Source organism: Sciurus carolinensis, chromosome 1 (genome assembly GCF_902686445.1).
Source record: "Sciurus carolinensis chromosome 1, mSciCar1.2, whole genome shotgun sequence".
In the NCBI taxonomy this organism is placed as follows: Eukaryota; Metazoa; Chordata; class Mammalia; order Rodentia; family Sciuridae; genus Sciurus; species Sciurus carolinensis.
The window spans coordinates 120,044,863-120,061,860 of record NC_062213.1 but is presented as its reverse complement, the minus strand read 5'-3'; the positions used below and the strand labels follow the sequence as shown (position 1 = coordinate 120,061,860).

The 16,998-nt window shown below is 39.6% G+C and overlaps 1 protein-coding gene and 1 long non-coding RNA gene across 5 annotated transcripts in view; one reads left to right on the top strand and one right to left on the bottom strand.

Moving 5' to 3' along the window:
* Positions 1–16,998, bottom strand: part of LOC124990391 (uncharacterized) — a 69,983-nt gene that overhangs the window by 41,676 nt on the left and 11,309 nt on the right. Inside the window, exons 2-3 of the long non-coding RNA XR_007109764.1 lie at positions 11,305–11,433; positions 7,574–7,665 (exon numbers count right to left, since the gene is read on the bottom strand). This is a non-coding gene — a long non-coding RNA (uncharacterized LOC124990391). The remainder of the gene's footprint in view (positions 1–7,573; positions 7,666–11,304; positions 11,434–16,998) is intronic.
* Cdc14a (cell division cycle 14A) overlaps positions 1–16,998 on the top strand; it is a 170,028-nt gene that overhangs the window by 148,853 nt on the left and 4,177 nt on the right. For 3 of the 4 annotated variants that reach the window (XR_007109763.1, XR_007109762.1, XR_007109761.1), the window contains 2 exons: positions 2,319–2,438; positions 3,171–3,687. Coding sequence is in view for 1 of the 4 variants with exons in the window: in XM_047560390.1 (XP_047416346.1) it covers positions 2,319–2,438; positions 3,171–3,510 (460 nt within the window). In the remaining 3 variants the exon portion in view is untranslated. The remainder of the gene's footprint in view (positions 1–2,318; positions 2,439–3,170; positions 3,688–16,998) is intronic. The other variant, XM_047560390.1, reaches the window with a different exon arrangement.

Genomic DNA, 16,998 nt, shown 5'->3' with positions numbered 1-16,998 from the left:
ATATGGGGTCTCTCGTAAATACAGGTGCTCAACCACTCTTCTTTCAAGCCAGGGACAGATTTTGCCTTGATTTCCCTGCCCGCATTTCTGTTGGTCTTTCTTCCCCCTGTCTCTGCATGTATTTCTTTACCTCCTTTATTTTATAGTTTTATTTCTCTTCTATCTTCCATTGAAGGAGAAAACATGAAAGCTTTTCTCTGGCAGAGTATCCCCTGAATACTCCTGGAGTGCCAAAGGCCAGCACAGGGCTTGAAGAGAGCAGTAGAAGGGTTTAGCCATGACTCTTGATGAAATACCTTCTGGTTTTTATTCATTCATAGGTTGTTTAACAGGGACCATTTCGATAGGGCCCACACTACATTGCTATGTTTTGAGGCAAAACATGGTGTAAGCTGCCGTTAAGGTGGATGAAAAAGAAAAGAGCCTACAAGTAAATAAGCTTTTCACTAGTAGATAGGAAAAACAAAGTCCTGCTCAATACATCACATGATTTGTCTATGACAAAATGATTTTGATGTTAAAACCATGACTGAGCCCTGGCTCTCTGGATTTAGCCAACTCTCTCTGTTTCCACTTGGCAGATGTTGAGTAAGCTGCTGAATCTGGCAGTGTGCTAGCCAGTGGGAGTTGAAATGAGGGACAAGTCTTTGCCTCAGGGAGCTTACCTCAAGTGAAGGAAATAGACTTATACCAAGCATTGAAATATGGTATGAGAATTATGATTTGCTGTGAACTACAGGATGCTCCCCCTGCCTGGGAATTCAGGCAAGGCTTGCTGTCTGTAAGGACATGTCCAATGGGAAAGTATGGCTGGCAGGGCCTGCTCAAAGAGGAAAGAGTCAGATTTTGGAGGATTTATTTTATTTTTATTCTTTTTTAAAAAAAGTGCAAATCTTCTTTAAAAATTTTTTTGGTTGTAGATGGACACAATACCTTTATTTTGTTTATTTTTATGTGGTGCTGAGAATCAAACCCAGTGCCTCACACCTGCTAGTCAAGTGCTCTGCCATTGAGCCACAACCCTAGCCCAGATTTTGGAGGTTTTATAAAGTCAAGCCAGAGGTTATATATTTAGGGTTTGTGGGCACTGGGGAAAGATTAATAAACAGTGAAGTGACTTGATTAGATTTCCCTGGAGGCTATCCACAATTTGAATTGTTAAGGAACAACATTGGAAGATAGTCCTAGTATCACAGAGGGGCACAAAGAAGTCTCAGAGAGGGGGACCTGGACTCAGGTTGACAGGGTCCTTGATGTGTGTGTGACAGAAATGAATTTTAGCATGAGTCACATATTCAGGCACAGAGACCTATTTAGGAAGGCAAGGAATACATATTCATTCAAGGGAGTATGTGGGCTCTCTCAAGAGTGAGAAGTACTCTTGGGGTTCTCAGGCTTATCTTTTAAAGGAAACTTGGTGAGGGGTGGGCATGGGAAGGAATGTAGGATGATATCAGTTTGGTGATCATAAGTCAGTTCTTGTGGTCTGGCTGTTCTCAGGATTCTAGTATCCTCAGGTTGATGTCTGCTCCATCATATGATCAAAAGATAACATTGGAAAAGTAGTCTGTATTATAGGTTTTGTATCTCCCCTTTGTTCAGTCTATTCTAAAATACATGCATTAGCGTGCTAATTAACAGTGGAAAGGGCAGTTTTCATAAGAGAGTGAATTTCCAGTAGTTTCAAGGTTGTGAGTGAAAATTTGTAGACTTCCCAGAAATTTAGGAGTGACAGGCCTGGGAAAGAGAAACTAGCATAAGGCTTTTAGTTAAAGTTATCATCTTTTTCCTGCCTCTGCCTCCTTCCTACCTATTTAAATTTTTTTTCTTCTATTCTCCCTCACTAATAATTAAGGATAAGAGATAATGAGGGCTCACTTTGGGTAGTTGTGGGCTGGAAATGGCAGGATGGGCTTGAGTGGGACCCGAGGACCTGCTGCAGCATGAATGCCAGTGGGAAGGAAGGGAAGTGGCGGGGATGGCGGGATGGTGAATTTGAATCTCAGCGACTGGGTGACTTGGATGAAGAACCTTTCCTTTAGGTTCTTTCTCCTCTGTTGGTGGTGGGGGCAGTATTATCACCTGCCTCCTGGGGTGGTGGTGAGCAGGGGCTGAGGTAACACCCTTGGGGTTCTTAGTACAGCACCTGGCAGAGCCAGTGCCGTGAGTGATGGTGGCTACTGCTCTCACCAGTATTGGGACCTGTCATGACATAGTGAAGGTTCTTTAATTTATCTTATCCTACTTCACTGGTGTATATTTAGCATAAACATACAACAACTTTACTGTGACACTTTGTCCATTTGTTTCCCACAAAGATTAAGTTCTTCCCAACAAGGATCTGTGTCTACTTTGAAGACTTCAAAAGTGGCTTTGTCCCCTTCAGCAACGGCCAAGAGGATAAGCAGAGGTTCATCTTCAGGCACCAGCGTGAGAAGGTAATATTTTCTCTCCCTTTCGGAGTATGGGCTTAAGGTAAAGGAGGTCTACAGCAGGCAATGGGTTTTTCTGTAATTTTGTGAGAAGAGGGGACAAGGAAGAAGAGGAGAACCCCCCAAAGACTCCGATCTTCTGGGGCTTCTGTTTTTGTCTTGCTTGCAGGGGACAAGGCAATGGAGGGAATATCATAGAGGGTCCCATCCATGTCGTGAATCTCCAGCTTGCTTAATGTGATCTTGAAAATGGAATTCATTTGTATATACAGATGATAAGTGGTATTATCATTTCTCACCTGATGTATATAAGCAGGTGAACTAACTAAAATGGTAGGGCTGTTTCATGTAGCTGAGCGCTTAAGTATGTATAAGTTAAATAATATACTAAGTGTGCTCTTAATTCTCCCCTTATATTTAACTTTCATTTACTTCCTGCCTCAGGACAAATAGAACCCCCAGTTGTTGTATTCCAGGATCTGTAGTCAAATTGTTTTAGCCAGCTTCTTTGTTACTTAACTACTTTTGTCCAAGGAACATGACATGTGTAACTAAAGCCCACATATTATCATGTCCCTGAGGGTGATAAAAAGAAGCCATTCTGTCATCCTTTGCACTGACCAGAATCGTCTTTATCGCATTCCCCCAGTGTCATGAGTGTGTCTTAGAAGCACAGGCTCTGTGTAGTACACATCGCTATCTGAGTTTCTTCCCTCCGCTCCTTTGTTTTCTATCCAGCTTTTCCATAAACTCCCGGCTAGCCAGTTCTCTAGGGAACTTGAATGCTGCGTCAGATGATCCCGAGAACAAAAAGACCTCCTCATCCTCTAAGGCAGGTTTCACAGCCAGCCCGTTCACCAACCTCTTGAATGGCAGCTCCCAGCCACCTGCCAGAAATTACCCTGAGCTCAACAACAACCAGTACAACAGAAGCAACAGCAGCAGCAGCAGTGGGGGCAACCTCAACAGCCACCTGGGCCCTCACAGCACCAAGACCGAGGAGCATGCCACCATCCTCCGGCCCTCCTACACCGGGCTTTCTTCCTCTTCAGCAAGATATCTGAGCCGTTCTATCCCTGTAAGTTCGCAGACATCACCTCTTGGTCCTCAGAACCCTGAATGCAACTTTTGTGCCTTGCCTTCCCAGCCAAGGTTGCCATCAAAGAAATTTAATAGTGCCAATGAAGCCTTCTGATCAGCGCCTGCCCTCTGTGCTGTGAAACCCTATGCACCACTTCTGCTGGCTCCTCTTCAAGTAAATGCCATGTTTCAACTGGGTTTTCTTCTTTTATTTCCCCCCCTTCCTCTTTTTTAAGTGGTTTCTCTTAAAGGGGAAATGACTTCATTCCTTTCATCGTGTACACTGTTGACTTCATTTGCCTTTCAGTTCAGTTTTCAAATCACTCTGAACATGTGATAGAGAGACAGGAGCTGAGTGGTATAATTGATAGCATTTGCTCTGGTTGTGGTGGTATTAAGAATTATGGTTTTTTCTACATCATCTATCAATGAAATTTGGAGTATTGAAATGTGGAAAGTCCTGAACATACAGCATCTTCTCAGAACTTAAGCATCAGGCCCTTGACTGTTTCACTTCCCGCAGGGAAATGGCCCATAATTAATTGAGTGGCAAATGGAAGGTGTTTACAAGAAAGGCTCATAGGTAGGTTCCTGGGACACAGGTGAGTGGAGAGCAGCAGAGTGTCACAAGATATTTAATATTAGCCATCTTTCTTTTAGAGATGGGCAGTAAACATGTTCTACCAATAAGATCATTATTTAGAGTCCCACGTTCCTTTTTTAATGATCAGTGATCCCTATTAGGATTAAGATAGAAGGAGAACTAGATTCCACCTTTCAAGGAAATGTGAAGCACGATGGACATGACTGTACTCTGGGCAGGAGCAAGCCAGTGTCGTAGAAAGACTCTGGCCTGACATCACTTCCCAGCCACTGTTTCCTCAGCCATCATCCAGGGAGAGGCTGCTTTCTACAGGAGAAGGGAGAAGGAAAAGTACTGGAGGCGATGCTGCTTGTGGCCCACTCAGCAAAGCAGTAGCCCCGTGGCCAGTCCTTACTGAGACCTACTTCCGTTTGCTGGCAGTTTAGAGAGCATGCTGACTGATGTGTTCTAAAACGGGAACACTGTGTATGTGTGTGTGTGTGATGTTGGACCCATTTTCATTCCCATCTCCACCTCAGGCTCCTAGTTAAAAATTTGTCCCCCACTCTCCACAACAGTCCTTTCTCTAAGAGAAGTTCTATTCCCAATGATGTTTTTCACCAATATTTTAGATTCCTTTATAGAAACAAGGACCCCAGGTAATGCTAGCCCACCTACTCCTTAATTTGCTTCTAATCCCACTATGTAATTGAGTAGATATCTATCGTTAAAACCAAAATCCATGAAACTGGGAATTAGGTGTAAAAGGATAATGTATTTTAAATTTTCATAAAAATGTTTATAGATCACATACTTCACAGCAAGAATTGAGTTCCGTCAGTAGTTTCATATACTGATTGTGGATCAGCCTCTTTTTTAGAGCAGAATCAGATCTTTATATTTTCAGAAAAAATGTTAAATAGATAATTATACAGATGCCTTGTGGATTTCAGAGCTAAAGGTTTTATGTCACCTACATTTATAGCACAAAGCCAGAAATTGACATTTTGATAAGAACGTTCTACGTTTTTGCCATCTCCATTTCCCCCTTTGTGGGGGCATTCTTTAGACAAAGTATTGATCTCCCATATTACTTAATTTTGTTCTCATTACATATTTTGTGACTTCTTTTCAGCTTTCCTCCTCCTCCAAATCCCTCTTTTGGCTAGAATAGGGTGATTTTCCAGTAATTGAATATACAGTTATAGTGTGTGGGGGCAGTTGCTGCCCCCACCCTCCTGCCTCCTAAATATGTCATGTCATTGTAAAGAAAAGCATTGGCAAATCTAATTGCAAGCATCCCTCTCACCCTCCCAGAAGTAAGAGGCAGCAGGTTTCTGTGGTAGACCCTCTCCATGGGGCCTCTGTGCGGCCAACCCCTGCTGACTTCTGGTGGGAAGTCCAGAGTAACATGGAAATTCCCACTTGAAGTGGAATAAAGGAGGAGGTTGTAAGTTGTTTTTGTTTATGGTCCAGAGCAGCTTTTCTAATAGTTGTGGGTTTGTTGTCTAAATATGGCTGGCCTTCTTTCCAGTGCTGCTGAACGTGGGAGACTTAGGGCCCTTGAGGAGCAAGGAATGAGTCACTCACCAAAAATGTTCTAAAATCTTAGTTAGGAAAATGAAGTCTACATGGCAAATCCTCCCAGCACTTTAAGAAAGACCCAGAAACTCTTAGGGGAGAGGGTGACGGGTATTTAGAGGGAGTCTAATATTTTAAAAGCTACAATTAGCATCTCTTTTGAAAGCTGCAATTGCTCTCTCACTTTTTGCAGCAGTTCAGCCCCCAGAAAAATGTAAAAATGATTTCCTTGTTCTGTCATTAAATGCTTTAACACAGAAAACAGGAATAAATATTAAGGAATTCTTGTGGATATGACAGAGTACTAAGAATCAGTCGGGTTTTATTTTTATTAATTTGGCCTCTTCCACTAGTCTTATGGTCTCACTTGCCCAGTGCAATGCAAAAGATTTCATTTTTGTTGACCCACTTACTGTAAAAAAAACCACTTTCACTCTCTGACAGAGGAATTTTCAAATGCGTAAGAAATGAGGGACATGTGATCAGGTGTGGGTGGGGTGGAAGTATTTTATTAAGTTGAAATTACTTGTGGTATCTGTCTTGAACATTTGCTATGTTATATTTTTATGACACTTATCAGTGAATTGCTATTCATCTACATTGTCCTTATCTGACCCCCAAGTTCTACACCCCACCTTGGTCCAATCACAATACTCCTTCTTCCTCTGGAGTCCCATTGTCCACTATTCTGAGCTCTGTGAGGGCAGAGATGTTGCCTGTGGTTCCCATGGTGGTCTACCTTGCACCTGACATGTAGTAGGCACTCAGTTAAGTAATTGTGGATTGAATAAAAGGATGGATGGATGCTTACATGTATGATTGTGGTAAGAATTATTACTTCTATGTTAAAGATAAAAATCTTCAGTGTCAGAGAGGTTAAATGTTTTGCCTAAAATTCTGCAGCAAATATGTAGCAGACCCATAGTTTGAACCTAGGTCAGTTTGACTCCAAAGACATATTCTTTTGATTACATTATAACATGTATATACCAGTGTAAGTAGTTAAAAATAGGATAGGGCTGGGGTTGTAGCTCAGTAGTAGAGTGCTTGCCTAGCACTTGTGCAGCACTGGGTTCGATTCTCAGCACCACATATAAAAGAAAATCTTAATCTATAATTAAAAATATTTTTTTAAAAATAGAGGAATATCTAAGGATGTCTCCATTTTGCCAAGAAAGATCAATGAAAGCTAGGAAGACAAGGGAATGTTTTAGCTGGGCTTTGGAGGAGGAGTAGCAGCCTGCTAGGGATCGATGATAACAACAGGAAGGGGAGGAATGGCCACTCTTTGCAGTGGGAACAGCAGGAAAAGGGATACAACCTCAGCACTGTGATCAAGTTCTTAGCTTCTGAAGACAGGTAGACCTGGGTTTAAATTCTGCCTCTGCTACTTCCTTTTTTTTTTTTTTTTTTTTTTTGGTGGTGCTGGGGATTTGAACCCAGTGCCTATGCATGCTTGGGAGGCAAGCGCTCTACCAACTGAGCTATACTCCCAGCCCTGCCACTTCCTTTTCAAGAAGAACTTGGTGATTTATTTAACTTCCATGATTATTATAAAATGGGAATTATAATAATCAGAGGCAGATCTAGGGTTTCCTTTGTATGTACCTGGAAGCTTATGCAATTTTATAGGACCTGTTTAGCATAAAGACTACAAAATATTTATTTTTTGGTAAACTTTATACAAACATATGACTATGTACTTTGAAAGGGGTTGGCGCCCTATGGAGTGTTAAAGCTAATGTGTTAACAATAGCAATACTAATATCTATAAAATAAAGTGGTTACAATGTTTGAGATTATATTGCACAGTACTCATTAATAGTGCTCAGTAATTGTTAGCTATTGTTGTTTCAAGAGCAATGAGTATTCCAGCATAGCTGAAGCTGGGGGTTACCTGAAGATGAGGCTGGAAAGTGAAGCTGAAGCCAGACTGGGAAGTACAGTGTGAGCCAGAGAAACCTTGCAGACAGGAGTGACTTGACAGACCTGATTGGAGGAAGATAGTTCTGTTAGGCTTGTGGACAGCAGCTCTTCAGGAATACCCTGAAAGGCAGGGAGACTAGTTTGAAACCTCTCTACTGTCCTCAGCCTCTATCTCAGCAGGTGTCATTGAATAAATGCTGTGCTTCTTTAATGATTATTCTGGGTTTCAACATACATCATAGTATTGATACCATTAAAAATTATGTATGACTAATAGCTCTAGCATAGTTTTATTATGAACTGATTAGCTAGCTTTTAATAAAAAGGCTCTTCTGGAAGCTGCTTTGGATATCACCTGTTTGAAACTTTCTTGTGATTTTAAAAAAATTGTTAAATACTAGCCTACATTAAACTTCATTATTCACTCTCACAGCTTAATCTTTAAACACTGCCTGGAATATTCTCATAGTGAAGATTGGAGATTGTGTCCATGATGACAGTTCTTATTTCTTGGAACATTTTTATACGTCTCCTTTCTGCTGCTTTTTCATCCCCTTTGGTTGTTTGCATCTTTAATAATTTTCCTAACTCAGTCTCTTTCTACCTTTAATTCGTATCGTAGAGTTGGTAAACTTTTCTGCAAGGTACACACAGTAAATATTTTTGGCTTCGTGTCCCAGTTGTTTTAACTCAATCCATAAAGGAAGGGTGTGGTTGTGGTCAATAAAACTTCATTAACAAAAATAGGTGGTAGAATAAATTTGAACCATGGGCTACCGTTTGCCGACCCTTGCTTTAAAGCATTGCTGGATAGTACTGATGTCTATGTTTTAGTCACATGTTCTCAGTGGCCAGTGATGACCTGAGGCTAGAGCAGTAGTCTTGCATTCCTTGCAGCAGAGGCTTCAGGCAGTGCATCTATCCATGCAAGTGCATTTCCCTCTTGTCCCCAGACACTGTGTTCCCTCGTCCTCTCACCTGCTCCTGGCCTTAGAAAGACCTTTCTTGGGAGGCTCCTGTCCTCCTCACCAGTTTCTCATCTTTCATGACGCCCATTGCCTTCCTGTCTCCTCCATGAGACTCTTCCTGAAATTCAACCTACCCAATGTTTTCCTTTTTATCTCCTCTTGCTTTCCATGGTGAATATTTAATACTTTGTTTTTATCAGTATATAGTGGTGTTAGTACATACATGAATATGAACATCAATATTATTTATGGTACTATTCATATATCAGATGTCTCCAAATTTTAAACTTCCTTTGTGCAGGCTTTTCATTAAGTTCTCTTGTATTTCATGGTTTCTGACACATTGCCAGACGCAGAAAGGAATAAAACTTAAAATACATACTTGGTTCATAGTTAAAAGGGAAATTGAAATTAAGTGTCATGTGCTTCCTACTTTTCCTGCATCTTCTTACACTGTGGTTGAATTGGGCTTACACACAGTACTCTGTTCCCAGGGTAGTAGGCATTCTTACACTCAGCTCATTAGGGTTGTTCTTTGTGAGGATTCTGGATGAGTTCTCCATCTCAGATTCAGCCAGTGTAGGAACAATCTTGGTAACCTGTAAATAGGTTAATTTTTCCTTGTGTTTTAACATCAGGCAGAATGTAGACATATTATTAGGGCACTTTTAGTGCTTGAAGTAGTACTTGGAAAAAGATAAAAATGTTGAATTCAAGCTTTGTAAGATAAATAGTTTGATGAAAATCTACCAAGGGATAGGCATGCACATTAAAAGCACACTTCACTGTTCCTTTGGAATAATGTTAGTGGTGACAATGATGAACAGTTACTTATTGATTATTTAAACATCTATCCACAATAAAATGCTACTGCTTTCCAGTACCATGTAATATCATTTCCTGATTAAACTTGTTGCCTTTTCCCTTTGCCTGTTCTTGGTTTTTAAAAACTGTCATCCTATCCTGATTTTAAATACTATACTTATTCAGGTTTATCAAATATTTGTGAATAAACAGTGTTTACTAAAATAATACTTTAACATAAAAATTATTAAATCTGTGAATGAATATATTTAATATTTGGATATTAAATATTACATTTAAGAGTAAGGATTAGTGCCAACTTTCTAACCTTTTGTTGTATATTTAAATTGCTGTGGTTTTTCATCTTTTTGGTAACATTGTCTTAGTTCTGGTGTAATTTTTCAGCTAACAAATACTAAACAGTATCAAGAACACGAGCTCAGTCTCTGTATTGAATCATATTTTTGTTCCCTTCCCAGGGGATTTGGAATTTTTACTTGACAATTAAAGCATCAAATTGTTTCGAGGTTGGCATGGTTCAGATGATGCCTTTAAATTTCCATATAAGCTCCTTATGTGCATGCAGTGCGTTCTAATATAACTAACTGTAATTTTCCAGTGTTAAATAATGGTTCTGTTTTCTGTATAGAGCCTGTCAGCTTTTTTTGTCTCTCCATTTGAAAGGACTTTCCAAACACAAAACTTGCCTTTAGTGACAAGGTTAATCAAAAATATGTAATGGAGAAGAACTAATTTATAGTCTCAAATACTTTGTAGTTATTAATTGCCTTCATTATTCATCATAAGTTTTACACCTTCTTTCTTATGTAATATCAATAATACTGCCTATTTTCATTCCATGATTTCTTGTCTTTATGGGTAGTTTTAATTTTTTCACCTTGAGGAGCTCTAGTGATAACTCATTTTGATGTTGCTTTATTATTTGCAGCTCAGCCTGTGAAGGTTTGCCTCTGGGTTGCAGGCTTTGTCAATGTTCTTGGTATTCCTCTTTCTTGTGTGATATGCCATTTTAGTTGGTAGATTCACCGTGGATGGGAATTAGTTTTTTTCTCTCTGTTTTTCCCCCCATCTAACTTTCTTCAAGAAGTTTTATTTTTGATTGACACATAATAATTACACATATTTATAGAGTGCAGTGTGATGTTTTGATATATGTGTAATTGCATAATGATCAAATGAGGGTAATTAACATATCCATCACCTTAAATATTTGTCATTTCTTGTTGGCTGTACCTGATCCTCTATATCTTTAGTCTAGAAAAAGTTCTTAGTGACCCAGGCTCCTGTCTCTTGGTGAACTGGACCCAGGCTTGCTTCTCAGGCAGGGAAGCAGCTCTGCAGAAGCCCTGTCCTAGGAACCACGGTCATGGCTTCTATCTGTCTACTTCTACAATGGGGAGAGCCCAATCCCTGCCCTGATTTTGGGCCAGGGACTTTAGGCCTGTGTATCCACAGGAGTGGAACACCTCTGCCAGTTTTCAGCTCTGTAGTTGGTGGCCTGCCACTGTGTCTCAGTTTGTTTCTAGGTTACAAAGATGTCGACCTTGCTTTTGAGTCCTGCTGTATCTTTTCTTTCTGCTTCATCTTTTAAAAATATTTAATTTAAACACAGAGTGGATAATTTAGAGCATAATCATCAGTTCTGCCTTGACATGAAGTAGGGCCAGGCTCTGCAGCTTGCCCTTTAGGGCCTTTCTGAGTCCTCCCAACCAGCTTTTCGAGCTCACCTCCTTTACTGCTCAACCTGAACCTTCTGCTTCTGCCAGGCTCAGTTTCTCTTGTCCTTGAACATGTTCTGCTCTTCCTACCTTTGTCCTTTTCTTGCATGCTGTGTTCCTCACTTGGTCTACCTTACTTTTTCCCTTTGTTTCTGAGACTCCTTCCCATCAGGAGTTGATTGAAGTCTTACCTCCTCCCCTCACCAACTCCTGCAGTCATGACTTTTTCTGAAGTTGTCCTGTCTGTTTTGGTTGTTTGATCTCACCTTCCTTCTTTTGTCTTGAGGGTCAACTGTCTCTTAGAAGTAGGTCTTGAACCCCTGCCGGATTGTGTAGAAATCTTGAGGTTAGAAATATCAGGTTAAAAAATATGACCTCTTGTTTTCCTCATAGCACCTGTACTGGGCTCTGCTTACCTCTTGGTTATTGGTAAGTATTTATTCCATACTTTTATCTTCTCTAATATTGAGTAGGTTATTTATCACTTCCAAAAATTTGAAATTTTGTGTGTATATGTGTGTGTGTGTGTGTGTGTGTGTGTAAGATCTTTAACCCAGGAAGGCATTTTTTGCACACACATGGGAGTTCCTATGGGTGTGCATGCATGTGCAAACAAGCACAGACCCCACATGCACATAGCTTGTGAATGCTTTGGATTTGCTCCAGCAGATGCCTCTGCTTAGTGACACAGGTTCTCCTTGATAGTGAAGGTCTGAACTGCTTAGTGGCTGAGGTGTGAGGTAGGAACCATGGGACACATATACGCAGATGTTTCCCTCTCTTGGGGAGACTGTTATGAGCCCCTCAGCTTTCTGTTGAGGAAAAAGCAGTAAACCCAATGAGAAAAGAAATCTCCATTTGAAAGTGAGCTAAATAAGATTGGTCATTCCAATCTGATTCCCTTCACTTACTCCTTTAGTACAAATTTCTTACTCTTTAGTAGCTCCAAAATCTTTACTGTTAAAGAGAGGCACAGCCTGTGTTCTGACTCCTTAGATCCCGGTTTCTACACCCTCCTCCCTTCTGATCACACCATGCATGCTTTGAGGTTCCTTTTTCCTCATCACTGTCAGCTGCTGCCCTCTATGCTTTCAGGGTTTTTGTATATACTTTTTAGCTACCAGCCTCATGCCAACATTCAGGGTGACTGTAATGTTTTTCTAGTCCATCATCATCATCACCACCATTTACTGAGTGCCTCTGATGTGCCAGGCACTCTTTTAGGTCTTCTATATACATTATCTTCTTTCTCTAACTTGGAATCAAGACTCTAAGAAGCAATAACTTGCCCAAGGCCTCATAGTGACTATATTTTAAACTTCTTTAACTCTAATGGTCTTTTTTTTTTTTTAATTCACTTGGAAATCCATTTAACAGACCTAATTGTTAGGAACATTGCTTCTGATTTCTTTCATCCTACAAGACTCCTTTCCAGTATTCACCTCCCCTCCTACCTCTGCTCTGTGACCTCTCTCTCTGACCCTTCCTCAGTTTATTTCTTTTCTTTTGTAGGTTGCTTAGTCATTTCTCCTTCCCTTTCCAAACATTCTCAGTTCCACTTGGAAATTCTGTAGTCACTTTGTTACTGGCCTTCAAAGTTATGTCAACTTAACCATTTCTTGTATCTGTCCCTTGTCTCTCTCTACTGAGTACTTTCAGAGAAGAATTCCATAACTTTGCCAGTTGGCCCTATTTCAAATGTGTTTCTAATTTACTTGACTCTTCAGTGCTCTCAATGAGTTTACTTATCCCTTTTTGGTTCCCTTTCCCCTCCTCATATTAGCTGTTCCAAAAGTTTTTTAAAAAAAAATATTTTTAGTTGTAGATGGACACAATATCTTTATTTATTTTTATGCAGTGCTGAGGATCAAACCCAGTGCATCACACTTCTAGGCAAGTGCTTTGCCACTGAGCCACAACCACAGCCCCCCAAAAGTTTTAAATATTTTTTGTCAGTTAAACCCCTCTCCTAACCTCCAAAGGCCAGTCAGCCTTGTCTCAAGATCATCTCAGGATTTGCTGAGAATGTAGAATTTACTAAAAGGAATTTCCTTCAACTGTTCTCTCTCTTAAAGTTTAACTGGGTCTGACTCATTTTCTTTTCTCCTTCCCTTTTTAAACCAAAGAGACCCTACCATTTCTCAATGGTAATAACTCCATTTTCTGTACTGTTCTTTCCAAACTCTCAGAAAGATGCCTCAACCACTTCCTTCCTCTCGTACCTCTTCAATCTCTTCCTCTCCACCTGCCTCCTTGTTTCCTCAGCTGTTAACATGTGCATCCACATTGGTAGGGCTGGTGCAGTATAGGCAGGAGTCCTCCCTCCTCTTTTTGTGATTTCTCTTTAATGGCCAAACGTGGGAAAAGAGAAGCCCACGTTGTCGCCTCTCCCACCTCCCTGGTGACCTGCTCTGCAGCTGAAGGTGGACACCCATTCTGCCGAGAGTCTGTCCCACAAGTTACCACTTCTAAGCTCAGATTTGATGGTCTTAGGGGGTCCTCATTCTTCTTAGTCTCTCTGCAGCATTTGACAATATTTTCCTTGTGATTTTTCTTCTCCTTTGATTTTTGGAATAGTATTTCCCCCTGTTCCCACCCTCTCTATTCTGCTCCCCTTGAGTGGTTATGTTTTTGTCTTGTCTTCCTCTGTCTGGTCCTTAGTGACTTGCCCTAAGGCATTGACCTTGGCTCTCTTCTCTCTGTGGATAATCTCCTCAGCATTAACTACATTCCCAGCTTCCTGTGGGCATTTCCTGGGATGGAGAGAGTATGTGTTCCTTCAGCTGCATGCTCCTCTTTGGTTTCCTGGCTCAACTATTCCATTTTATTCACCTAATCATGCAAGTTAGACATTTGGAATCATCTTGACACTACTTCTGTCTTTCCTCTGCTACATCCTGTCACTAAGTCCTGTCAGTTCTCCCTCTAAAAGGTCTGTTTTGGGGAAAGTCCCTACATTCTTACCTCTGCTGCCCTAATTGAGGCATGAAGATGAGCTGTTGTGTAACCCTTTATATTTTCTCAGTTGTAAGTGTCCCAGCTTTAAACTCCCCTAGACTACTCTGAGTATTAAATTTCTAAGACATTGCTGATCAAATCGTTCTTGTATTTGGCATCATTCAGTGGTTCCACTCTGCCTAGGAGGTCAAGTCCGGATCTCTTCTTGGCTTGCTGTTCTGGGCTCTTCTATGTCAGACCAAGTTCCTTTCTGGGGCTGTGCTCCAGCAACTCTCCTGGATCCTGACTGGCATTCTGCAAGAACACCACACCCTACCCTGAGCAGAACACTAGCATGCGCAATTTCCTCTGCTTTCCCCACTTTCTCTGCTTGGGTTTTTGTTTCCTGTCCTGGCTCAGTAGGTGCCTTTTTGATGAAGCGTTTGCATCCCATCCTGGTAGAATGCCTCTTGCTTCTTGACTCTCATGGGGCTTTGTTCACACCCCTGTCCCTCTCATTGTTATAGTTGTGTAAGAGTCTCTCTCTCTCTCCACTGCAGGTTTTAAGCTTCTCAGAAGCATCTTTATTTCCTGAGGTTGTATAGTGTAATAAGTACCTAATAAATATTTGTTGAACTGAAAGCTGGATAATGTATTTGCATACATGACTTGTTAAGCTAGGCTGCTTAGGAACCCATATATCATTGTTAGCAGCCGAAGCACCAACAAAAAGCAAACTAAGTATTCAGCTTTAGCTTTAATATACTGCAATCTGGAAGTTGTCTATTTTTTTCTAGAAACTTGGCTTTACTAAAATAAGAGAAAATACATTTAAATCAAGCTTGCATCAATATAATTTTGGTGTTCAGATGAACTGAAAACACTCATGTAATGGTTGGCTGAGTCAAGCTGGGTGTCAACAATCTGTCATCTAACAATTGAGCTCTTTGTGATTGTTGAAAAGCATATATTAAATTCCCCCAGAAAAAAGAATCTATTAAAAACCATGTAGGAAGGTGAAAGAATATTTTATATAGCATTTTAATTAACCCAAATTGGCTTATTAAATCTTGGGGCACCTAAAATGCTTACAGAACACTGTAGAAAGATGTGTATATCCCTTTCAAAGCTGCTTTTATCACAAACCCTATCCTTTTTGTGTTAACAGGATACCCATAAAACCTTATCCACCTTTATTTTTGTCCAATGCTGTTATATTAGCAGAGGCAAGTACTTACAGTAAGGAAAAAATACATTTGTAGACATACGTATCAATGTACACATTTGCATGTTAAATTCTTGAGCAGTACAAAAGCTGAAAACAATTGCAAAGCCATAAAGAGGCCCAGGAGTACAGAGGCAGTTATAAATTTTTCTCAATATTGTGCTTCTTCATTAAAACTTTTAAACATGGGAGTTATATATGAAATCCCATATTGACAAATGTGTATTTTTTTTTTCTTTAAATTATCTGTCACATTAAAACAAACCATTTTTGGTTGGGTGCTTTTTGCCTCTGTAGTTGGAACTCACACCAGGGATAACTAGCAGACAGTATTTTTCGTCCTTTTGGGATTTGGGAAAATGGAGAAATAATAGCAAAGAAAAAAAAAGTGGCAAAAGTCCATGAAAAATTTGAGACAGGATTTTAACCTACTAGGGCTCTAACTTTCCAGATTACTGATTCTTTTATTCCAGGGATTTGAACTTTAAGATATTGCTTCATTCATTTGCTGCCAGGGATCTTAATCTTTCATTCTCCTTTACAATTTGCTGCATTTGATATCCAACTTATAGTTTTTTTTTTAATATTTTTAGTTGTAGATGGATACAGTACCTTTATTTTATTTATTTATTTATCTTTATGTGGTGCTGAGGATTGAACCCAGTGCCTAACAGGTGCTAGACAAGCACTCTACCACTGAGCTACAATCTCAGCCCCATAGTTTTATTAATTAACCATATGTATAGTTTTTATGTCTGCAATTATTAGATATTTTTCTATCATGATTAGGTAACTGGGCTGTTTAAAAAAGAAACACCTCCAGAATAGCTAAATTTTTAAAGTTAATACCCACATCTGCCAAAACAGATTAGTAGTGAATTTCCAGAACAGAACAAATTGTCTTGATCTCCTTACCTAACACTGTTTTATGTCAAATCTTACTGCTTTCAGGGAACAAGACTTCTTGATGTAAGTTTATATTTTGACATAAGAGATTTTGAGGCTATGAGTGTAGGGCAATTTTATCCCCATTTTGGGGGTTGAATATTGTTGCATTATTTTTTATGGCATTTATATTATAGTAATACTATATGTTGATAATAAACTTGATCTAGTATTAACTCATTATAACATTGTTTAACTTACCTACCAAATGAATTTGAATATTGAAAAGTTAAGATCTCTTGCTTATATAAATAAGTGCTAACTTACAAATAACATTTACACGTAAGGTCTCACTTTCTTCTCTGCTTTCATCACCAATATTTTTTTTTATATTTCAAATACATTAGCAGTAATTCATTGTGGTAACAACAAAAACATTGGCTAAGTAGAAATAAAACCTTAGTTAATCAAAATACTTAACCATGGATATTCTTTTTAGAGTATTCCTGAAAAGATTTTTGGATTCAGTCTTGATGAAAATAATTTAAAAATGCATTATCTTCTTAAATGGAATAAACATTCCATTCTTCTTATAGTTTAATTTTATTTATTCACTCAGGATTATACCCTCCCTAAGATTCTATTTGTCTTACCTTTTTGTTGGGGTAAGAGAGAATGTTGGATTGGCAATGGAGTGATCACAGAACAAAGGCTAGAAGCTCTCTTGAGGCATTACACTATGGTGGCCATGGTTCTTTAGAGCCATACTGTTGAGGTTAAAAATCTAATTCTACCACTTGCTAGCTGGGTGATCTTGGGAAAATTACTTCACCACTTT